General features: G+C 37.8%; 1 protein-coding gene across 1 annotated transcript in view; it reads left to right on the top strand.

Moving 5' to 3' along the window:
• The window catches only part of AKAP11 (A-kinase anchoring protein 11), a 43,729-nt gene that overhangs the window by 2,381 nt on the left and 16,459 nt on the right, over positions 1-24,889 (top strand). The window contains exons 2-7 of the mRNA XM_066545029.1: positions 5,947-6,054; positions 11,469-11,585; positions 15,054-15,101; positions 16,529-16,663; positions 17,510-17,774; positions 18,220-22,876. Of these exons, the coding sequence (XP_066401126.1) occupies positions 5,995-6,054; positions 11,469-11,585; positions 15,054-15,101; positions 16,529-16,663; positions 17,510-17,774; positions 18,220-22,876 (5,282 nt within the window). The 5' untranslated portion in view covers positions 5,947-5,994. The remainder of the gene's footprint in view (positions 1-5,946; positions 6,055-11,468; positions 11,586-15,053; positions 15,102-16,528; positions 16,664-17,509; positions 17,775-18,219; positions 22,877-24,889) is intronic.

Raw genomic sequence — 24,889 nt, 5'->3', positions numbered from 1 at the left:
CCAAGAAGACCAGTGGCATTCTGGCCTGTATCAGCAATAGTGTGGCCAAAAGGAGCAGGGGAGGGATTGTGCCCCTGTACTCAGCACTGGTGCAGCCACATTTTGCATCCTGTGTTTGGCTTTGGGCCCCTCAGTTCCAAAAGGACATTGAGACACTGGAGCACATCTAGAGAAGGGCAACAAGGCTTGTAAAAGGTGTAGAACACATCTTATGAGGAGTGTCTCAGGGTGCTTAGCCTGGATTAGAGGAGGCATGGGGGAAATCTCATCACTCTCTGTAACCACCTGAAACAAGGGTGTAGAGAGGTGGGGGCCAGACTCTTCTGCCATGCCTGCAGTGAGAGGACCGGAGGGAATGGGTGGTTGGACTAGATAATCATGCAGGCCTCTTCCAACCTTGATGATTTTGTGATTCTAAAAGAGTGTTTTCTTAAGGATTTTTAAATTTCATATTTTGAATGAATCATTCAAAGCTCAGTGTTTCACTAAGCCTGGCTTTTGCAAATCATCATCAGAGTTCTCTAGGCTGACTCAGGTCTGTGTGCTGAAGACAAAAAAAAATAGTACTTTTTCTTTAAAAGAAAGATGTCTATTTTTGCTCTAGTACTACTAAAAACCCCTCATTTTAAAAACATAATATAGATTTACTATTGTCATTGGCTAGAACCTTTTATTTGAAATTTAATTTTAATAATGCCATATTACATATATTTTAAGTTTATTCAAGTTTGTCATAACCTATATGTGTTTAACATAGGTGTGCACGTCCACATATGCCTCTGTAGCAATTTAAGAGATTTACTCAGCATATTTACAGAAAAAAGATAACGTTTTTTTTTTCTGCCAGCTAAGGTTTGTCAATACACATTGACTTAAAGTAAATTTAGGCATGGGATAGACTTACACAAAGAGATTAAATCCATGGCAAATTTCCTGTTGGATTCTCTTAAGCTGATTATTTAATTTTGCTTCTTACATATATTCAAACAAGGATACATGCACATGGAAAAGCTAGCTAAATGCTTATTACATGCTCTGATGAGAAGAGTGTTCTTCAGCACATCTCTGGAAAACTGGGTTTATACATTTATAGAGTTCTTTGGGCTAGAAGGGGCCTTTAAAGCCCATCTTGTCCAAATACCCTGCAGAGAGCAGGGACATCTACAGCTAGATCAGGTTGCTCAGAGCTCTGCCCAGCCTGACCTTGAATGTTTCCAGGGATGGGGCACCGACAGTCAGTGGCTCACCACCTTCATTGCAGAAGATTTCTTGTATCTAATCTAAATCTACCCTCTTCTAATTTAAAGCTATTCCTCCTTGTTCTATTACAACAGGTGTTGCTAAAAAGTTCATCCCTGTCATTCTTATAAGCCCCAGTTAAACATTGAAAGGCTTCTGTAAGGTCTTCCCAGAGCTTTCTCTTGGCTGAACTACTCCCACTCTTCCATCCTGTCTTCATAGCAGAGGTGCTCCATCCCTCTGATCGTTTTTGTGACCCTGCTTTGGACCTGCTCCAGCAGGTCCATGTGTTTCCTGTGCTGAGGACCCCAGAGCTGGATGCAGCACTGCAGGTGGGGTTTCACCAGAGCAGAGCATCACCCTGCTGGCTCCTCCTGCAGCCCAGGATGCGGCTGGCTTTTTGGGTTGCACTCGCATGTTGCTGGGTCATGTCCATCTTCTTGTCCACCACCACCCCCAAGTCATTCTTCTCAGGGCTGTTCTTAATCAGTTCATTCTACAGCTTGTATTGACACTGGAAATTTTCCTAGCCCAGGTACAGGACCTTGAGTGTTGTCTTATTGAACTTGATGAATTTCATAGAGATCCACTGCTTGAGCTTATCCACGTCCTTCTGGATAATATCCCATCCCCCAGGCACGTCAACTACACCACTCAGCTTGGTGTCATCTGCAAGTTTGCTGAGGGTGCCCTCCGTTCACTTGGTCTGTGTCATTAATGAAGATACTAAATAACACTGGTCCTGCTGTGACCTGCTGCAGGACACCACTTGGCACCAGTGTCCATCTGGACACTGAATTGTTGACTACTCTTTTCTGGATGGGTCCATCCAACCAGCTTCTTATCCACTGAACATTCCACCCGTCAAATCCATATCTCTCCTATTTGGAGAGAAGGATGGAGGATTGTGTCAAAAGCCTTATGGATGTCCAGATAGAGGACATCTGCAGCTCGTTCCTTGTCCCCTGATGCAATCACCCCATCATAAAAGGCCGCCAGGCTGGTCAGGCAGGACTTGCCCTTGGTGACACTGTGCTGGCTGTCCTGAATCACCTCCCTGTCTCCACGTGTCTTAGCACAGCTTCTAGGAGCATCCGTTCCATGATCTTCTCAGGCACAGAGAAGATCTGAGGTGACACCAACAGGTCAGTAGTTCCCAGGATCTGCCTTTCTACCCTTTGTTAAGGTGGATACAATGTTTCCCATTTTCCAGCCATGACTTTTCAGATACAATGGAGTGACTTGGTAACTAGATCAGCCAATTCTCTTAGAACCCTAGGATGTGTCTCCACAGGTCATATAGACTTATGTATGTTCAGGTTCCTCAGGGGGTTGCAAACCCGATCTTCTCTTTGCTCCTCCAGTCCATCCTCTGGAGAGGTGTGGGAAGAAAGGTTGCCAGTGAAGACTGAGGCAAAAAAGTTGCAGAGCACCTCAGTCATCTCATCTGTTGTTACTAGTTTGCCAGTTGTGTTCATTGGTGGGAGTGCATTTTCTTTGACCTTCCATTTCTCTCTGACATACCTGTAGAAGCCCTTCTTATTCTTTGCATCCCTTGCCAAGTTCAGCCTCAGCCTCACCTTGGCCTTCTAACCTCATCCCTGCAAAACTAGGCAGTGTCCTTGTACTCTTCCCAGAATACCTGTCCCTGCTTCCGCTGCCTGTTCATCTCCTTCTTGCCCTTTAGTTTGAGCTCTGCTGCTCTTAGTTTGGTCTCAACTCAGCAGTGCCAGTCCCATGCCTTCCTTTCCTGATTTCTTACACCCAGGGATTGGTATCTCTTCAGCTTTATGGAAAGTGTTCTTAAAGACCTGCCAGCTCTGTCCTTCTCTCACATCCCTGAGGACAGTTTCCTGGGAAGCCTATGGATTTAGCTCCTTGAGCAGCCAGAAGTGTGCTGTTCCAAAATTTAGGATCCTGAACGGACTCTTTGCCTGTTCCATGTCCCTCAGAGCTGCAAACACCACCAATGTGTGACTCCTGTGGCCCAGGCTTTCACCAATCTGGTTGCCACGGATTAGATCACTTAGGTTAGTGACTAACAGGTCCAGTGTTGCATCCCTTCTGGTCAAGATTGTCTTATCATGTGTCTTAAGAAGCTATCCTCCATGCATTCCAGGAGTCTCCTCCTAAAATAGCTTTCTGTGCTACTTTTTCAGTAGAATTTAGGGTGGTTGAAGGCTTCCAGCTCCTCTTGTGTATTGCCCATGCTGTGTGCATTTAAGGTGATGCAACTTGCTAAAAACTGAAAGATGGTGTGGGTGTTCAGTAATTAGTTGTGTGATCAATTTTTCCCTTTTTTTTGGTGTCTGACAATAGTTACTCAGTAACAGGAAAGTCCTGTTCCTCTTGTATCTGATGCTTTTGCCATTGATTCCCCTTTTTTGAGTAAACAATAGGCGGAAGTTAAATTTAATAGTCAAATTCAATATCCAGAAGTAAAAGCAATTTTAAACAGTAGGTTTTATTTATACAAATGAGCTACTTCCAGGCTGCTTTATTGTCAGTGCTTTCACTTCCTTTTCAGTTAGTGCTAATGTTTGTGTACTTCTCACATGATTGAACCATTGTTGTATTGAAAATGGATAATGATTTTACATATTAAAAAGAATATGGTTTTGCTGCATTGTTGGACAAGTGGGACTCTTCAGATTTCTCTGAAGTGCATGACAGAGAGCAGAAATGCTGTAGGTGGTATAATATAGGTGTATATATTAGGACCTGTATTATTCAAGTACTGAAGGTAAGGTTGCAGAGAAGATAAAACATTGTGGTGTTATGGTGATAAACCTTTATGTTTTCTGCCCAGGATTTTTCAGTCTTCATACTGTGATTTACAAGTCTGTTCATTTCATAGGTAGGGGACCCTACAGGTTGATGTTCAGTTCTCCAGAGCTTAGTAGCAGATGACACAGGAAAATACTTAACCTGAAGGCAGTTTACAGTGTAACTGTGAACTGCCGTACCTGAGTGAACACTGCAGCACCCAGCAAGGTTAAAAGGTCATCTCCATGGCTTGCTATGTTGGGCTTTGTTAAAATTGCTGCAAGGAGGGATCCATCCAAAAATGTCGAGCTGAAGTATCTGTGTGAAAACCCATCTTTTTCTGTAGATGGCTTTTTCTTAGATAAAGGAGTGTCTAAGAGTATTTCCCCAATATGCTTTGGATTTTTACTGGACTAGCCACTTAAGATAGAGCAATTGGGACAGGTGAAGTGGATATCTTTTTATTGCCCGATACTGTTGTGTGGATTTTTTTATTTTAGACACGTGAGTTTTAGCAGAATCATTGTTGTGTTTAGTCTTCTATCCATAGTTTACTGTGAAATTAATTTTTATTTGTATTTATTATGCTTACATATTATATCTGTAATCTGTGGATCATGCAGCTGACTGCTTCATGTAATTGTCTGAATTTTCCAAACTTTAAATATCCAGTGGAGAGAAGCTGTGTTTAGAGATGAAAATGTTTCAGTTTATTTGCCTAAGTGTAACTTCTTTTCTAAGATTCTAGCAAGTTCATCTTTATAAAGGAAAGCAGAAATCAAAGTGAAATGTATTCACATTGTACCTAATAATAATCTCGTAGCTACAGATGTACCTAATAATAATCTCTTGCTATTTTATTTCCCATATAAAGGTTAAATACGTGCTTGAGATGAGATTGACAAAACCGGTCTGGTCAGTTGTGTGAAGACCCATACTCTGATGTCGTGGTGTTTACTTTCTTTATCTTTGCAGTAATTTTTACATGCACTTGCTCCTTGCCTCATTTATTTTATACAGTGTAGGAGTTCTTTTTCCTGTTTGAAATGTGTGACCATGGGAAAAGATGAAGTATTAAAACTTCCATAGAACTTAAAAGCTCACCACATGCTTTCTGTCCTTAACGCTCTATATTTATTGCCTATTTTGGTGGATGCAAAGATGAATGAAACAAACTGGATCCATTGCTGCTGGTTAAAGAGGGAAACTTGAAAAAATACCTTCATAGCTGTTTTTTTATTTTCTTCTTGTTAGAATTAGACTTAGGATAAATAAGGGCAGCCGATTAGAGCAGAAACTCCTGTGACCTAGTCAGTTGAGAGTGCTGGTAAATGCATGTAGTCTGCTGTGTTTTGCCATCAGAGCCTGGGCTGCCCAGAGCAGAACCAGGGAAGGAGAGTGATGATCCATGTTAGCCTGTAGTAGCCCAGGGTGACAGACATGGCTGGGCCCGTTGGCTGCCACAGTGGGTGAGTTGTGCATTTGCCTCCCGAGACTGTTAAAGGGTGGTTGCAGTGCGTTGTATTGTACAGGAACCCACTGAAAAACCTTCCAGCACATGAGCGACAGTGAATCAAAATTTAATGTAGTGTTCCTCCCCACCCCCAGTGCAGCCTTGAAATTCCAGTTAAAGGAAAACAGTGAACCTTACTGCTAAGTGTCTGCATTCTGCATTTCATGCCTGATTTTGAAGGTCATTAAGGCAGTACTTTTTTAAAGGCAGCTGTCAGTATGGATGGTGTGCTGTTTAATCTTCAAATGCTTTTAAATTGTTTTTATTTGGTCTTGTTTTGTCTACTTGCATTTTTAGAGTGGATGTGAGCTAAATGGATATATTTATCCATTAGTATATATATCAAGTATAAATTTAGTATAAATATTAATATTTAGTATAAATATTAGCGTATATATAAAGTAATCAAATATAAATGTTTTTTGCAGCGTTTTTTGAGCTGACGTCTGTCATTGAATACCAAGATTGGTAAGAACATGGACACGTACGCCAGGGCTCAGGGCAATCACATGAAATCAAGAATATCTGTTGAAAAGGTAATTATCTGTATTTAAATGAAAAAAGTATTTCTGAGCTTTTCCATGTAATAATGAAGCAAGTGAACTGGTTTATTTGGGTTTTTTTCGGTGTTTTTTTTTAATATGTTTTAATTTTGGTTGTTTGATGTTTCAAGGAGACAATTTTGGTTGTTTGATGTTTCAAGAAATTGCTTTTGCTCTGCATTCTGGTGGATTTAGTGTAATTGAACTGAGAGATAGCATCATTTAAGGAAATGCTTTTGTCTTTCAAGATGATGTGATAAAATTTTGATGTATTAATTTCCTAGAATTCACCTTGTTTCTTAGAATATAGCTTTTATTTTAGAGCAGATTTTTTGAGTTTATATGTAATAATTTAAAATACGACTGCATAGTCTTATTGAATTCTATGAAGCCTGTTTTAGGGCTTACTTGTAATATCCTTAGATCTTGGTTCCTGTCTGGTTTCTCCTTGTTTTTGCATGAACATTTAGGAAATGCCTTGGTGAAAAAGAAAATATATCTAGCACTTACAAAGAATATTAGGGGGGATTTCTAATATTGAATTAAGTTTATTTATTGTTTTAAATTTTGTCACTTCAACTTGGAGAACATAAATACTGTTCCTAAAAATTTTTTGCAACCTCTATAAGCACTTAATAAAGTGAAAGTTGCAGTTTATCCTGAAGGAAGACATTTATTTATCTAATCGTATTTCTCCAGGTAGTTGAACACAGATGAGTAATTTTCTAGGTCTTCTTTGGCTATTAATAACTTCCTTATTTGCAAGTTGCTGCAACAGTAAGAGGAGAAATTGAGCAAAGAAGCATCCTATCGCATGAAAATTACATTATTTTATTTCAGGAGCAGATTTTGTTGTTTTAAAGAAACAATGTCTGTGGTATATGTCCTGTTTGTGATGGCAGAGGGAAGGTGCTGTGAGACAGCGAGGCTGGTAGTCAGTTGTTCCAGGTCCTGACATGGAATGTTAACTGCCATCTATTAAGCAGTTTCTAATTATGGGTGATAATCTTTCGCTTTAGGACATGTGGTATAAAACCTTGAATTTTAATGGTTTTTGAGGACTCTCTAGCTCAAATAGAGATCTTCAACTACAGTGAAGTAATTTTGCATCGTTAACCTTAACATAAACTTACTTTTAAAAGACTTTTAAAGTCTGCCCTTTATTTGTTTTTCTGTTTCAATTTACTAAACAAAACAAATACCACCCTCCCTGCCCCACCAGGTTCTTAGACCTGTGTGTTACAGAAGCATCTCTCTAATAATGACAGTGACCAGTGATTCCTCACTGATTCCAGTAGTTGCTTAAAATATTACTGCTGTGAAGTGCTTCATCAATTGCTATTAAGCATTCCGGACTGTGTGGTTCTAGAAATATTAATTCAACCCTTCCTGCAGAATTCTGCATCTTCCTGCAGCCAGACTCCATTGCTTTGATCTCTGGCTGCCTCCTCTTGATGTTTACCTGTGAGGTGTCTATTTAGATTATGGTGTGGAACTTTCATTCTCTTAGAGCCAGTCAGTAGGGTGGTCAGAACTGCACTGTATTTCACCTTCTGTTGATTTACAGAAGACTGCACTCTGATTCCTGTCCTCTTCGTAATGCTTTGTCACAGCTAACAGGAATTGTTGCAGTAGTAGCTCTTAAAAGTCAATGCACAGTTATGGTGTGCATATTTAAAGCCTTAGTTTCTATTTTTACAAAATTACCTCAGAATATTCAGTCCCTTTAAATCTTAGAGCAGATGAAATCAGGAAGAGCTGCTTTGTTATTTAAGAGCAGAGGAAGTGTGGCTGTCCAGCACTGCACTTCATTTCTCTGGAGATTGTGGCATCGTAAAGGTTGTTTGAAATATTAGAAAGCAGTTGCTTTATGAAACATTTCATGAGACCAAATATCTTCTCCAGTGTACTGTGATGGATTTGTTGATAATGATTTCTCTATTTGCTGGAATAATGCAAATCTTTGAATTGATTAGCTGAGCTTGAGGTGTGACAAGAATTTCCACTGTTCATGTCTGAACACCTTGACAGTATTTTTGGCTTTCCCCTGGCAAAACTTAGTGAATTTGAAATCTGTGCTTGTGAATAAAATAGGATTTCTGGCAAGAATTTATGTGAGGAAAGAATACTAAGTCCTAGAGGCCTACCAAGTAGGGCTTTACAGATTGCTTGGGTGTTCTTTGCCCATATTTTGATGTACACTGGAAGTGTAGTATTTACAAAAAAAATTATTGCATTGAAGATGACCTCTTGTCCTTACCTAAACTGAGCTGATAGTCTTGAGAGCTTGCTAGTTTTCAGTTTTTAATGAGGTTGTGTCTTCTAGTTCGGGATTGTGAGAGAACTTGCATCACTATCTGTTGGATAGAAGGATTTCTCTGAAATTCAGGGTCCAGTCCTCTGCTGTCACAAGCACAATTTTGATAATGATAAGAATATCAAAAGCTTACTAAATATAGCCTCTCAGTTAATGAGGGCTTTAAAACACCTTCCCCCAAACCTGCTGCTTTTGTCTTTTTGAACCACACTGCAGTAATAACTAAGACTTTAAAATTTCAGGCTGAAGCTACTCACAGCAAATTTTTATCTGTTTGCTTATGGATATCCTTATTTTTCTGCTTGAATAATTTCTATTCTTATGCTGATGTTCACCTTTCTTATTTTTTTACAATTGGTGATCTTTTAGCCTTGGTTTTTGGAAACTGTGTAAACTAAGGTTTTAGTCTGCTTCTGTATGAAAGCCTCTGCATTCCAGTGATTATCCTCCATAGTCCTAGTTTCTCTGCTTGTTATGAGTTAATCTTCTTTTTACATGTGGATAATACTGTATGTGCAATTACACAGGATGTCCTTCTCAGTGACTCTGATGTCAGTTCTTTCACTAAAGGTTGCATGTTTGCTATTTTCAGTGCAGTATCATATAGACCATTCATTCATTGCTATGCCATGATCAGGAAATCAATTAAGGTATTTTATTTCCCAGCTTGTGAATTTTGAAGAAGTTGCTTACTGACCTATATCAACTCTTCTCAAAACCCTCCTTTTATTATCTCCATCCAGGCAAAGTCTTCATTTCCAAAACCAACTCTTTTAGGTAATTCTGTCTTTGTCTGGTTTTGTTAATGCTTCGTATATTTAGGTGATCTACAGAAGTTGAGATAGATGGGATTTTTTCTTCTGTGTATGTAGTGTGCTGTTAATTTCCATATGGTTATTATTTTCACATTCTGAGGTTTTTTTATATTCATTAATATGATCTGAAAAACATGTCACTTCACTCCTCCTCATTTTAGCTATGGATATTTTATCTCCTCAGTTGTATAGTTCCACTATGGGCTACCAGAACTGCATATAGTCTTGAATGCTGGTCCTTCCAGACCTTAGGGAGATTTTTCCAGTTGTTTCATCTTTCTTCTCCCACTTCAACTTTATATTCTCCAAAATGTTGAATTGTCCTTTACCTCAGTAGTTCCTCATACCATGCTCTGGTTCTTAGTTACCCATTCTGCCTTTCAGATGTTGAACTAGGGAAAGGTACTTGTATATAAATGAGGTGTGTGTAATAGTTTGCAGCTTTAGAAAAGCCAACTAGAGAATAACAATGATCCCTTCAGTGCTCAAACTGGAGCACTGTTGGCTTGCAGAAAATTAGCAAGTCATGTCATATGAATTTCTTTTTTCCCTAATTACTATTTTGAATGTTGTGACTGATTAAATTATTATAAAAGCTGAAAATGAGACATTTCAACATGCTTGTTTGGCTTCAAAAATTACTTTTGTACAAGATGAATGAAGGAATTACCAGGGAACAGTCTTGAGCAACAATTGGTATTGCAGCCTCCTGTAAATTTGGAAGATCCAGAGAATCAGAGAAAGGCACTCACAGCATTCTTAGGAAAGTACAAAGTAGGAGCAAATTGTAGCTAAACATGTAGGGGCAAGGGAATAGATAAAAGTGGAAATTAGGTGAGCACTTCATTAATTTATTTCAAATGACCCAATAACTGCCTAAAATACTTTATGAAATAGTTCAGCTGTTACTTTTCTATAAAAGTTACTGTTTTGACTTCTTTGGTGTCACTTGACCTTGGCTGTCAGTGTGGCAGTCTGAGCCTTGTTGGCTAGTATTCTGAAAGGTATTTTGGCAGTTTCAAAGATCCTGAAGTTCTGTTTTGCTTTTGTCTGTTCATTCTAGAAGTGCTTTCCTAATTTTGTGTTGCCATGAGCATAACCACGATGACACTGGCCCCCTGAATTTGGCTTTTGATATAGTAGCATTTGGCTTTCGACACAGTAGCAGTTGATGCTGCTTTTTATACAGAGAAAAATTAAAATCTTTATTGAGGTTTACCCGTAATATGCAAAATCACTTTTTACTATAAAGGGATTGTTTTTGTTGTGGAAGTACCAGAAATGCGAAATTCTCTGTCTACATTTGGCTATCTAGCACTTCTGCTGTTGTTTGAGAAGCTAGGCGAATTTGAAATACTTTGTCGTAAGTTGCACATGCTGATTTCTCTTGTCATTTTTTAACAGGGCAGTCTTATAGAGAATAATTATAGGGTTAATAATTTTTAACCATCTGATGTTCTTATTTGTCTTCTTAGCCTTCCAATTTGGTAGAGAAGATAAAAATTTTAAATTAAAATAAGAGATTGCTTCCTAAAAACTTCCTAAAAACAATTCAGATGATACTTTCTTTTTTACAAGCTGAGCGAACTAGTTTTAGTTGTTACATAGTCTTATTTGCCTTCCTAGTGTTGGTTCTTTTGTTCTGCTATGCTTTGTTACACTGGAATAAAGTCTTGGATTCTTCAGCCTTTTTTAGCCATCCCTGGGTGCTTGCATGTCACCATAAGCGTAATTACAAGAAATGTTACAAGAAGTTTTTACATGGGATTAAGTTACAGTTGTTTTATATTCTTCATGGAATGGGAAAGAGTGTATGTGGATTTTCTTGGGAGTTTAGTTAGTTTGTTTGTTTTCTTCTCCTCTGACTTCTGAAGCCACTCCACTACTTCTCCTGGCTAAAATTGCTTTTCATCCTATTTGCGGAAAAGATGATGGAAAAGTTCCATATAGAGGCTACAATGCAAGGAATAGATGGGATTTGAATTTCTTCTTAGATTCATCTGTTCTTTTTTTCCGTGTGTTCGCATCTTTCCTTTTTTTTAAAATACAGAATGTCAAACTCTTTTGGAATAAAAGTATTGCTTGAAGAAAATGTACCTGCTTCAGCTTCATGTCCTGAAGTAAATTCAAACTTCAAACCTGGTGATTTATGTACAAAATAATTTGAAATAGTAATCAGAATAGCAAAACTTGTGGGGAGCAGAGAACAGATGGATGGACCACTTACCTGAAACTGAACATGTATTTTTTCTTAAATTTTTTTTCTTTTTTTTCAGAGTTTTGGTGAAAGTATCCTGCAATCTATGAAGTCACTGCTACACAGCAGGAAAGAATTATGCAATGTATCGGCAGAGGAATGCTTAAATCAGGAAGAGCAAGATCATTTTATTGAGGTTTGCCATAATATTCCCACTTATATATATTTTGTGGCTGTGGTAGAAAGCAATGTCTCTTGAAGCAGTATGGAAAGCTGCAGGACAATAAATAGGAACAATGCTGCAAGTTACTGCCTTAAAATCTATTCTCCTATTGTCATTCTTGAATTTAGTCACTGAAGTCTTAAAAAGGCTGTAACATTTCAAGGTGACATTTCTCTGCTTCGGAGGATTTGTGAAACTAGAAAAACCAGGGTTTGTAAATGGATGATTTGGGTGTACTGCATTTGTGAGCACTGCTGTGATTAAGGTTGTGTAGATGATATCCTAACAAAGTAGCAGAACACTTTGATTGAGGTCTGAAGATTAAAGCTGAAGCCTTAGAATTGCAGGTCTAGACTTATTTTATGTGATTATGAATGGTCTGAAAGCTGGACAAGGTCTGGATGAAGTAGACCTGAGAGAATGTGGGACTATCTAGGTAAATCTGAAGCTGTAAGAGGAATTTCTAGAACTATTTGAGTTACGAGGCTAACAGCTACTTCCCCAAAGGGAAAAGAAAAAAGTAAAAGTAATGTATACCATGTATCTTGTGTTATGGGTTTTACAAGACTTCTAATTAGTAGTGGACAGATCTGACAAGGAGCTTAGAGAAGGAGAGGCTGACCTGAACAGGCCATGCAGAGAAGCTCAGATAGGGAGAGCTGAAGCAAAGACAACTGAGGAAGTGTTTAGGGGAGACTGGTAATTGCATAAGCAGTAGCAAGAGGCAGATTGATGAGTTAGGGTTGCTTGGATAACACCAGAGGTTGTGTAACTGAATGGATACAGTCAGGGGTTTAGACATTTGGGAAGCAGGCAAGAAACTGAATTTGTGAAGGATGAAAGCTGTGACAGATTAAGGTAAGGCGGAAGAGCTATGCAGTGGAGGTGTGAGCAAAACCTTGTCTTTATCTGATCAAGCAGACCATGCTTTACAATCGATGAAGGTTTTTGTGTCTTGTAGAAAATACCCGACAAATAGCTGGGAACATGTTTTATATGCCTGCAGTGATGGTCCCTGTGGAGAAAGATAGTTGACTATATGTAGTTACCTTTTGCGATCAAGCAATTAGGAGTCCTCTGGTTGAAATGGAAGAGGGTCAATATCCTGTCACAGAACAGGTATTTTTTTTCTTATGAAAATACAGGAAAAAGATACTTATATGGAAGATGATGTTAGAAGAACTCAGACTTGAGAAAACCAGAATTTAGGTTTTCCTGTACCATTTCCTTTGTAGCCATGGCTTAAGATAGCCTTCGAATACAGTGTCTCATACACTTGTTTTTAGCTTAAAGACAGGACTTGTGTTACTGATGACCTTTTTGTTTCCTTGGCCTACTCAAACAACTTTTGAACTGATATATTCTGACATGTTCAAGGTATTAAAAGGTGATATTTTTTTTTCTTTGAAAGCTGTTGTTTGACCACAATAAAGAGATCCAGATTAGCCTTGTCATCAAGACAAAAATAGACAGATTCAGTAGTGGTCTCTTTGACAGCTGTCTGCTCATTTCACAGTGTAATGTTGCCCTTCATTTGTGTGAAGCTATGACTCCTGCTCACTGCCCTGTCTCTCACAATGAGTTATCCCATGGGAGAAGATAAGGGTTGGAATCATTATCTTGAGGAAGAGGAAGGGGCATGTAAGAAGACAAAAAACAAACACCCGTTAAAGAAAACAAAGCAAAACTGCCAAAATATCCCAAACAGCAACAAACTCTAGAGCTTCTCAAAATGTTCTTCAGAGAATTAGTTTTTTTTCCCAGGTAGCTTAAATTGTTTGATATTTTGCCCCTTCTGTGGAGTAATTCAGTTCATATTGTGCTGATAAAAGTTCATACTGTACAGATAAAAAATGTAGAAGTTGAAGAATGTCTTGCAGATGTTGTGCAGATGAATTGTGTAGGAGTTGAAGAGAAGGTGTAGGAGTTGAAGAGTAACGTTGCTCAAACAGGATTGTTTCACAATTAACACAGTGAATTCAGTGCTGCAGATGTGTAATTTGTATGGAGCTATTTGGAATGCTGTGGTGAAGCATTATTTTCTTTATGATCTTGTCATACCTGACATAAGGATAAGTGGATTTAAGCAGGAAGATATTAACTGGAAGAATAAGATCTTTTTTCCAGCATGAAACCCTATGAAATAAATAAGACAGAATTTTTCATAGTATGATTTCAGTTGAAAATAAAATTTGGGGTTTCTTTTTTTACTCAGACTTTGAAAGGACAAATTCAAAGCACAAAAATAGTTCAAAATAGAACTCTGGCCATTTCTTTTTTGTAGCTTTTACAGAGCTCTTTTTCCTCACTTACAGAATTTCTGTGTATGTACAAGCAGGTAGCTGAACCAGTAATAATACATCAATATAAGTATAGTGATGTTCTTTGGAGTAACTGGAGTAGCTGCTGCAAATTTCTGAGTTATGGTTTAAAAATCAGTCTATTGCATAGTGCTCTGAAAAAAATGGAAAGCATATAAAACTAAATTTCAAACATCAGTGGAAGAAGTATTTAGTCTTTGTGCTTTATTCTGTATCTACAAAATGGAAGCAAAGCTTATTTTCTGACAGCCTTGTTTTGAAAATAAATGTCTTGGTTTTTTTTTTTTTTGAGTGTGCAGATGTCCTCTGGATTTGTTGTTAGGGAAATAATAACTGAGAACTAAGGAAATCTGATGTATGAAGCAGAGTTTGAGCAATGACTGACTCTCTTCAGTCTGTTTGTTTTGAATGGTACAAAACACCTGTAGACAGAAAAGAGGGACAAGATGTGGTAAAATATCTCACTTGTCCACAAGCACAAAAAAATGAGGTAAAACTGTTATTTCTGGCATACTTTAGGTTCCTGAGCCTGACAAGATAGGTTGAATATTTTAATTCTTTTATCTTAGGGTTTGTTTGCTTGGCAATGGCATGCAAACATGTGGCTTAAGTAATCTGTTGTGTTTTGGCCTCAGGCTCATCAATTTACATGGTAAATTGCATAATGGCATTATGCTTTATTCAGTATATCCAAATGTATAACAGTTTATCAGCATGGACAGATTTCAGACTGAAACTGTTTTATACGTGCCCAGCCTGAAGCAAGGACGGATGAGCACTGATCTCTGCAAAATCATCTTTATTTTAACAGATGTAATGAGGCATGTATGTGCTGCTCTGTATATACCAGCCACTAGAATAATTCCTGTGTAGTGAGTTTGAAATTTTGTGTATGCTCTTCAGTCTGATCTGACCTTTCTCAGTCAAATAGGATAGCATTACCATTCTTTATGTATGACTGTGTGCTGCTCTTTGAGTAAGTGTGCTGCCCTAAGGTATTGGTTTTGTGGCGGTAGAATGAAGCTTTAACTTAAAGTCTGCTGAATTTTAAACTCTTAAATATCTGCAGGAAACAAAAAAAAGTACTGTACTTCACTGTACTCTTGTATTTATTTTACAGATTACATTTATAGGTTTTGCAGAAGGGATGGGAACTGCTCACTTGCAGGTACGGTATCTATCTATCTATATTGGAAAATTTCTTCTCAGTAGCACCTAGATTTTTAGATGGAGGAAATTTGGTGTTTAATAAATTGAATAGATGTATCATAAGTATTTAGAAGCCTAAGTTTCAAATGTCATTGAAAGGTTGAAAATAATTATTTTAATATGATAATCAGTGTTTTATATATATTTACAATGTTACCTGGGCAGTCTTTGTATTAGGATGCTCTAGAACAACTTAAATACAGTGCAGGGGGATGTTTGGGTGGGAAGGGCCTCAGTTGCTTGTGGTTTTTGTGGGTGCTTTTTTTTGGTTTGGGTTTTGTTGTTGGTGTTAAAAATTGTGTGTATCAGTATTTTGGTTTGTTATCTTATCCTTAGTTGAGTTGTGCTTATTGATATGGTGAAGTTGCATGTGTGAAACTAAACTGAACTTTACTGATCTGACTTCTAGCTGTGAATTGCTGATGGGGGTTTAGAAGTCAGTATTGTGGTTATGCCTTAAGATGTAATTCTGGAGATTTAGATATATAGATATATATATAAAGGAAATATTATTTTAAAAGGTGGAGTGTAGCAAACTAAGAGAGTTATGATGTGCAATTTTCATAAATTACAGATTTAGCCTTCCTGTGCAATTTACATATCAGTATAATTCATAACATACATGTTCACAGTAAAATTCCATGTTTCTACTCTTCTAGATCTTAGTAGACATTGCTTGTAATAGTTTCCTGATGTTTTAAAATGTAAAACAGAAACTTTAAATCCATTTGTGTTCCATATTAGATCAATGTTGCTAATTCTTCAAATTACAATACTAGACATTATTTCAAGTATGGGTAAGAACTGTTTGATCATTTAGAGTTAGATGGAATGTAGGGGAAGTTGAACAGAACAGGTTTATGGAGATTTGCTTTGAACCATAGGGATCAGTAGTGTTTGGACTGTTGGAAAAAAAATTGGAACTCTTTCTTAGGCCTCTTCAGTATTAGATAAATCTACAGGTTGTCCAAAGTCATTTTAAAGAAGTGCCTTGCTCATGTTTTTGTGATAGGGAACTGGAATACTGTTCCAATGAAGCACACAAAGATCATGTAGGGAGAGATCCATTGAGAACCATCATTAGCTGAGGTCAGTGTAGTTGGGTATTTTGTAGGATGTGCAGCTGCTTTTCAGCACTTTCAAGATTCTGCTTCATGACTTTTAAGCATCCTCCAAGTATGAACTGAGTTAAATCTTGTTCACACAAGCTTTACATCACAGTTTGAGAGAGTAAGTGAGGGACAGAGTAAGAAATAGGGAAGAAAAGAAAAACTTTACCAGAATTAGCCGCTGTTAGGATTTAGGGGAGGTATGAAATCAACCCCATTGTCATTTGCCTGCTCTTTTTTTGATTTTGTATTCTCAATGTTTTTTATTTAAATTCAGGAGATATCAACAGTTTCTGTAGAGCTTCCAGATGTTCTGAAATCTCTCCAGTTGCGCAAACTAAAAGAAAATGAGGCTGTGTTTCTAAAAGACATAAAGAAAAGCTTGGCAAAACCTTATGTCGTGAAACATCAGGTAAAATTTTTGTGTCTTCTTGCATGTCAGAAGCATTACATTTTGCTTTCTGAAGAGTTTAGCCTTATTGCACCCTGTCTTGGTTTTGGTTTTGGGCCATCTTAAACACAGTAGTATTAATATTATATTTCTGTTGTTTCATGAAAATTAACTGTATTGTGTTGTTTACAGAAAATACTTAACAAATATTTAATTATGGTGCTGAACCTGTGCTTCTGGTAGGCTATAGTCCCTTTCACTGGCAATTTGGAAAGAATATGAAATTCGTCAACTTACCTATCTCTGCTCTGCTCAGATAGCTTTCATCTTCAGCAGACTTTTTTGTTGAAACAGAGGTGCCCAAAATTAAGAGAATGTCTAGTGTTCATAAAACTCAGTGATCGCTTTTCTTAAAAAAAATTATAAATGCTGTTAATGACAAAATTTCTATTATTTTTATTTCTATATTGTTCCTATTACTACCATGCTAATTAAATTCTTTCCAATTACAAGCATAGCATATAAGATTAAAGGTACCTCGAAGAAACAGATATCCTGTAAACTGAAATATTATATGGCATAAACATGCTCTGAAATACTGTGTTCCTCCACAAATTTTTATCATGAATTCTTTAATAGCTTCTTGGGTACATGTAATCATGGTTGTGTAACATTATTGCAGTGATTTATTCAGAATGCAGACCTTACAAAAATGAAAAGGTCATTCTAGCTGTCACTCTACACAAACTGTTGAATTCATTTCCTTGTATTTAAAATATTTTAAAATTATTTGCTCTTCATAAAAATGGATTGAATGAATCCCTTGAAGATTGCAGTGTTTGTTTTCTTGTTGCTCTCTTTTTCTAGAATCAGCTTCCTGAAGTGTTTTGTGTGATGAGACTGTCTCCTTCATTCCCAAGGATCAAAGCTGATTATATATTCACCTTGCTAAGCAAGTATACTGCAGGCATAAGGTATGCAGTGGAAATCAACTCTTCACAAAAACATCAAACAGAGACCACCCATGGAGAAGATGATGACACCAATCAGTCAGTTTCTTCAATTGAGGATGATTTTGTCACTGCTTTTGAACACTTAGAGGAAGACGAACCTTCAAAGATACCAAGTGCTGGTAAGTCCTTGCACACTTGTAGAAGTTGGTATTTGAAATTTAGGCTGTTAGGATTTAATAAAAAAGTAAATGTAAGTAAATTGTAATTTATTTTTACATTAATCATGCTTTGTAAAGGGATATTATGCAATTGAAAAATTATTTTTTTGCTCTTTTCGCAGCAGTTTTCCAACTCATGGACAAAAGCTCAGTGTCAGATGGATATCAAATAAAATCTTGTTCTACTTTATGTGCTAAAAGATACATTAATTTGTCAGTGATTAGATTTGTATAATAGGATTTAAAGAAAATGAAAGATTGCTTTAATCATGAAAGATGAGCTAGCATTTTGCAACAATAGTAAACCCAGAAGTTGCCATTAAATAATCTGCTCAGTTTGCTGTAGTTCTGTGGAAATTCTTGGTTTTGAAGCAATCTCTTTTTACCTTTTTTATTTTTTGTTCAGGTACATGCAGCTTTTCTTCTCAAAACCATCGAGATGCTGCTTCACAGACTGTCCCTGCTCAATGTTTAGAAGCTATTGACTCAAAGATTGTTGTGGGTTCTGCACGTCAAAAATCATCTGCCAGATGTTCTACTTTGATAGATATTTTGGGACTTAAGGAGCGGTCCTCAGTAAAGAATTCAGTTACAACCTCAATTTCTGATCCCTGGATACAAAGGAGTTTCTATAAGCCATATAATCCTTCTGAACAAGGAGTTAATTTTTTACGTAAAACATTGTTTTCGTCCTCTCCAGCTGAATCGTCTGAATCAGATTGCTCCAGCCCAAGCCCCATCATCTTCTTAGATGAAGAAGGGTATCAAAAAAGCTTGAAGGCAAAACTTCAGCTGCCAAAAATTCCAGTAGTAAAAGATGGTATAGAGGATTCAGACTCAGAAGTGAGTGAATTTTTTGATAGTTTTGATCGGTTTGATGAGCTGGAACAAACCATGGAAAACTCCTGTAAAATTATTAGGGATCCCATCCTAGGGAATCCTGCCCAGAAAAGGAAGACTGCACATGAAAAATTGTCTTCTACAAGCATTGCAATGAACCCTCAGAAATTCAAGTTTGATCGTCCCACTCTGCCAGCCAATGTAAAGAAGCCAACTCCTCGTAAGCCGGAGTCACCGTACAGCAGCATCTTCGAGGTCCCGGATTCCCCTCGCCCCGTTAGAACATCAGGGGAGGAGAATGGAGGCTTCTTCAGCCCCATTAGAACATCAGCCTTCAGCCCCCTGGGGAGCTGCGGTTCCTCTGAATGCCTGTGTCGAATTAATTTTGGCAGAGAGGGGACAGGTCAAAGTCACCGTGGTGCAGCCTATAACAGCTACTCAGCATATGCTGACAGTGTTTCATGTGAAATACTGGGTTCTGTTCTTTTTTCTGAGTCCTCGTCAGAACAAATGTGTGCAGAGAATGATTCAAAACACAAAAGGGTGACTTTAAAAGAGAAGAGGCGGCAAGCTACAGATCTCAAAATGAAAACTAGTAAGGAACCAGAGAAGCAAACAAAATCTAAACATAAGTCACTAATGATAAGAGACAGCATTCAAAAGTTTGCAACTGAATTGGTTGAAAAAAGTTTTGGCAGTGCATTTAAGGACCTCCAAAAAGGTGTTTCTTCATGCACAAATGCACTTTGCCATTTGGCTGCTAGGTTGACTTCTTCAGTCTTTCAAATGGCTTTTTATGAGATTGGAAGACGTAGAGCAATCTCACTGAAGGAGCGTGCCATTAATGGCATAGCAAACTTTTTGGTGAGCGAAGCTATAACCAGTGCTTTGAAAGAATTGCGTCAGGTAAAGAAACAAATATTTAACAACACTGTTGCACGGTTTGCAGCAGATCTCGCTGAAGAACTTGTGTTTGAAGGAATCATGGAAGTATGCCAGTTTTCATATCCATCAACACCTACTGCACAGTCCTCATCATTTGATTATGAAAACAAAGTGGTAAGATCCTATGCCCGAGATTTGTCTGAATCTGTCATTCAGGAGGCATTTATTGAACTATCTCAGGTTGATGTGACCTTCACAACACAAGCAGCCATTAGTGTTTCCATGGACAATATCAAATATGTAAGTGCAGAAAGTATGTTAGAGTCAACACAGACTTCCACAGTTTCTCCTAATTTTAATGATAGGGTAGCACAAAAGCCAATCCAAGACTCCAAGAAGGAATATACAGTACAGCAGGCTCTATTTTGTACCTCTGGTGTTGTGAGTTCAATACCTGTGCCCTTAGCTGGAAGAGCCCTTTGTCAGCAGCAGGTTTCCTCTGATGCTTACAAAGTGAAAGTATCCACTGTTCCAAATGCTGAGGACAGTACAAAAATATTCAAAGACTCCACTCATCCATTTTTCTCAAGCAGAACGAGAGAGGAGGAAGTTGCTTCTTTCAGAAATATTTATCTAACTTCGGATCACGGTCAAAGTATGGAAAGTACTCCATCCCTCTTCTGTAACCAGAACGATACCAAACTAACTAACAACAGATCTGGAATGAACAATAATTCAGAATTAACAAGTGGGTCAAAAGGCATTAATACTTTCTCTGGAACTATGGTAGATATGATAGTAAATGAAGCTTATGAAACCATAACCTCATCTAGGGTAACAAAAGCAGTAGAAGAGTATTCAGATTTTTTAACAAGAAGAGTAATAGATAAAAAACCTAATGTGCAAGGTACTGATGAAGACACTCCCAAGAGCATGTTTGCAGATCATTTGGCCAAATATGTCATAAAACAATCTGTGGAAGAAAGTAAAACTGTGTTATGCAACACCAGTGAGAATTTAACATGTAATGTGAGCTCACAGGCTTACAGAGATACCAATCGAAAAGAGCAATGTGTGATAAAGAAGCAAGAGGCTGAGAAACAAAGTAATGTTTCTATAATTGTGGAACAACAACAGTTGCCTTTGAATAATCCATGTAAATTTCTTACTCCAACTCATTCTGTTCAGTGTATTTTAGAATCTAAAGATTGTTGGCAAGAACAAAAAGGAAACAATTTTTCTTCAAAATCACCACCGCCTTGTTCCACTGTGACTTTTGCTAGGCATGTTCTAGAGGACTGTACTGACACAGGAAGCTGTTCAATAACATGCTTAAACAAGCCTTCCAAAAAAAGTGATACCCAGAAACTATCAGCAGGAGCTTTGAATTACAGGCAGACTGATTGTTTTCTGCATGCAAATAGCTTGCCTTCAGAGATGTTTGGCAGTGAAAGTGCTTTGCAGATGGAAGAAAAATCAAGCCTGAAACATGGGAATACCTGTTTAATGCCCGAAACACCCCCACCAACTCCTCTAGTACCATGCCAAGGTAGTTCTGAAAGGAATCTAAGAAAACTGTCCAAGAAACTCAAGGGAGAATTAGCAAAGGAATTTGCACCTGCAACACCACCTTCTACACCCTACAATCCATCTACTGCTGATTCATCTGAAACTGAACATGACTCTTTGGAAAATGAGGAATTTATGCTGAAACTCATGTGGTCGCTTTCTGAAGAAGTGGAAAGTAGTGAAGATGAAGATCATTCTGAAGTGCCTGTTGAGAAAGGGGAGCATTCAGCCAAAACAATTCAGTATGCAGATAGCCTAGCTAGCCACATAATTTCAGTAGCGACTGAAATGGCTGCTTCCCATTTAGGTGGTAAAACTAATGAAAGAGAAGCTGGCAGGCAGGCTCAGTTAGGGATGCAAAAGAAAAGATGTAGATATACTGCATTTGTAAGTATCCCAGAAGAGACATGTAATTCCTTGTGGAATTATGCAGGTGATATGGCAGGAAAAGTCATCAATGAGGCCAAGAAAGTAGTGAAATCAAGGCATTGCAAGCTGTTGAGGTTGAAGCGGGTTAACTGCCAGGTGGATTGCTTTTATGTGAGTAAAGGCGATAAAGATGGTAATTCAAAAGAATGGTGTGGCCCAGTACAGGACCAGTGGCTGGGGGAGAGAGATTCATGTGGGCTTCCTTTACCACAGGGTTCAGGCACGACAGGTTTGACTTCCAAGTACCCAAGCTGTGAAAGTGTGACTGACGAGTACGCAGATCATGTTATCCGCATTCTGAAAAGAGAAGGAGGCAACACCGAGCTGCTGGTGGATCAGTACGCCAGCAGACTTGCTTACAGGTCTATCAAATCGGGCTTGCAGCAAGCTGCTAGAAAAACCAAACTCAGATACAGCAGAAAGACATTTCCTGGGCAAAATGCACAGGTAAATGGTAAGCTGGAGCTGGCCAAAGCAGGGAATAAAGATGCAGTACAGCAAGTGAAAAGCAGCATTCATCGCTGTGAAGGTCAAATGTTTGAGAGGAGTGTCTGCACACAGAGAACGGAATGTACAGAGTTGTTACATTTTTCTGAATCCCTTGCTCACAGTATCACTTGTGATGTCAGGAAGAAACTGAAAATGTCGGGAACATGTTTGCCGAAGTCTCTCACAGATTCCTGTCTGTATAAAAAGACTGAATTTGATGAAGTCACAGGGGATCTCATTAAAACAAGGTTTTCTAGAACTTTTCTTCCTTTCTCCCCAGATCATAAACTCTATCATAGTACAGGTAATATAAATGAAAATGGCTACAGTGAAGGTATAATTCAAGCTATAGAACAATATGCTAGGAAAGTAGCAGATGATACTCTAGAAATGAGTTTAGAGTCAGCTGTTCTCCATGTGGCTGAAAGCAGAAAAAATGGGGATAAGCTCTCGCACACTGAGAAACTGTCTCCTTTTCCTGGAACTGTCTGTAGATGCTGCAGTATGAAGGAACATCGGTACTGTACAGAAAGTATGTCCCATCATCTACCTGCACAAGGATCCTGCATTCCAGTGAGACATTTTCTTCATTCTGGATTGGGTGGTGCCTGTCAAAATTCAAGAGTGTTTCAGCTCGATATTCCCAAAATTCACGTTGATGTAGAGCAGAGGACAGTGTTTTCTGACAAGGGGGCTACTGCAGCCGTAGAGAAAGCAGAAAGAGAGCTGAGTTACACAAGTCTGACAGCTGACAGTGGTATTGGACAAGATGGAGTCAGTTTTGCTGAAAGCCTTACTACTGAAATAATGACATCTGCTATGACTAATATTGGTCAGGCAGTTACCATAAGGTAATATTAATTTTCTCTTATTGTTGCATTTTTTACCAGAAAAAGGATTGTTAATACAAATATGTGCTCAGAAGGAATGTTAGATATATTTTCTTAGAAAGATACACTTTATGTTCTGAATGCTTTCTTTTTGTTCTTCTGGTTATATTTAAATTACTCAGAACTAGGGAAAAAATGCTTTTTTCCATCTGTGTGAGCTTGAAACCAAGGATACTATGTATGTCAGCACATATGTTCTAGTAGGTTACTAATAAGTGGAACTTTTTGTTTCAACTTCAAAATAGTACCTATAGTTGTACATACTAATCCTTACAGGTTTTGTTATCTATGAGCCATGACAGAATCCAAGTTCGTTTCCCGTTCATACTTCCTCTTCAACATCTGATGCTGGTCAAATGAGCCATTGCTTTGCAGTATGAAGACTTCATTTTTTATTATGGCTATGTTGGGATAGTGTCTTTACTACTAGGAAAAAAAGCAAAAGAAAAATAACCTGTTACTTTAAGAAAAAGAAACTTACTAAACTACACTTTAGCTTATAAAATAGTAATACAATAACAAAGGAATTGACTTTGAAATTCTTGTGTATTTAGCAAAGAGTAACATACTGTTTCCTTTATTAGGCTTATAAATAGGAAATATTTTCCACAGTAAATCTGTTGCAAACAACTGTTTCCTCAAACTGATTGTGCTGTGATCATAGTGAAATCTTTTCAGGTTCAAGAGGAATCCGTACCCTTTTTTTTCATTTTGAAGTAATATTTACAGTGGGACCGAACTAAATTTTTCAAGGTTTGATATGAAACACATAAATACTAAGAGGATAAAAGTGCTCTTGAGTATATTGTTGGTCTTTACACAACAGGGTTGAGTCTTTACTTGATGTGTGACTAAAGAAAAGTCATGTGGTGATGTTTTTCTGTACCTATGGTATCAAAGATGACACTTTTATTTAAAAATTCTAATTAGAATATGCCAACAACAAAATGCAGGGTTCAAAGAGATACTGTTTATTATTAAATTTGGGGCAAGGAAGCGTTATTAGAATTTTTTCTGTGACAGAACTTATAAATGTTTCTTCTATTGTCATCTAGTGTGCGGTATGTAATGCATATGATCCTTGAGAAGCTGCCTGGTGTGATGTAGACAACTGGTGCTGGTATAACTGTAAATAAAAATGAGAAAAATGACCTTTTTTATTACCCTGATGGGTTCCAGTTCAAGAACATATTTGTGCAAATTCGTGCTCACTGGAGCAAAGTGTTAGGAATGATGTGGTTAAGGTTGCCTTTTTAAATAGTGAATGTTACTGTGGCTGCTTGCTATGTGGGAGTAGGCTGATCATTTTTCTTCAACTTCCTACTGCTTCATATATACATATATATAGATAATCACAGTGTGCACATGAAAGTTAGTTCATAACTGCATGTTCTCATTTTGTACGGTTTTTTTGTTTGGTTGTTTTTTTAAATAAGGAATTCAGACTTCTTTAAATGAATTTTTTAAAGTGTCTTCTAAAGATTAACTTCTATGGGTTATGGTTGCTTGATTGGTTTTTGGATAAAAAAATTAAACTTACTTCCTGAGGGGAAAAATTCTGTACAAGTCATGCATTGCTACACTTTCTTGAAGGAGAAAAACAAATATTTTTTTGCAGAAAACTTTCTAAAAAATAGAATCCTAATATTTTAGTCACCAGTTTATACTTATGCACTTTGCCCTCAGTAGCAGACTACTTGAGTGCTAGTACTGAAGGCAGGCCAGGGAAAATAGCCAAACTGTTCTAGGGTGAACAAGTTTAGAAATGGTAAGTCTTCTGCTTGACAGGTGTACCTCGATACACAGGCTGCAAGGCTACAGTGCCTTCTGTGCTTCATAGCAAATAATATTCCAAATGAGAGAATTCTTTGTACCACTCTCTTTGATTTCTAATGAAAGAATTCCACATAGCAATCCCTGATGTAAGCCTGTTGATGTTTCAGATTAATTTGGTTGCACTGTTTCTTGTGTTCA

This window comes from Molothrus aeneus, chromosome 2 (genome assembly GCF_037042795.1).
Source record: "Molothrus aeneus isolate 106 chromosome 2, BPBGC_Maene_1.0, whole genome shotgun sequence".
In the NCBI taxonomy this organism is placed as follows: Eukaryota; Metazoa; Chordata; class Aves; order Passeriformes; family Icteridae; genus Molothrus; species Molothrus aeneus.
This window is presented reverse-complemented; position numbering and strand designations above follow the sequence as displayed.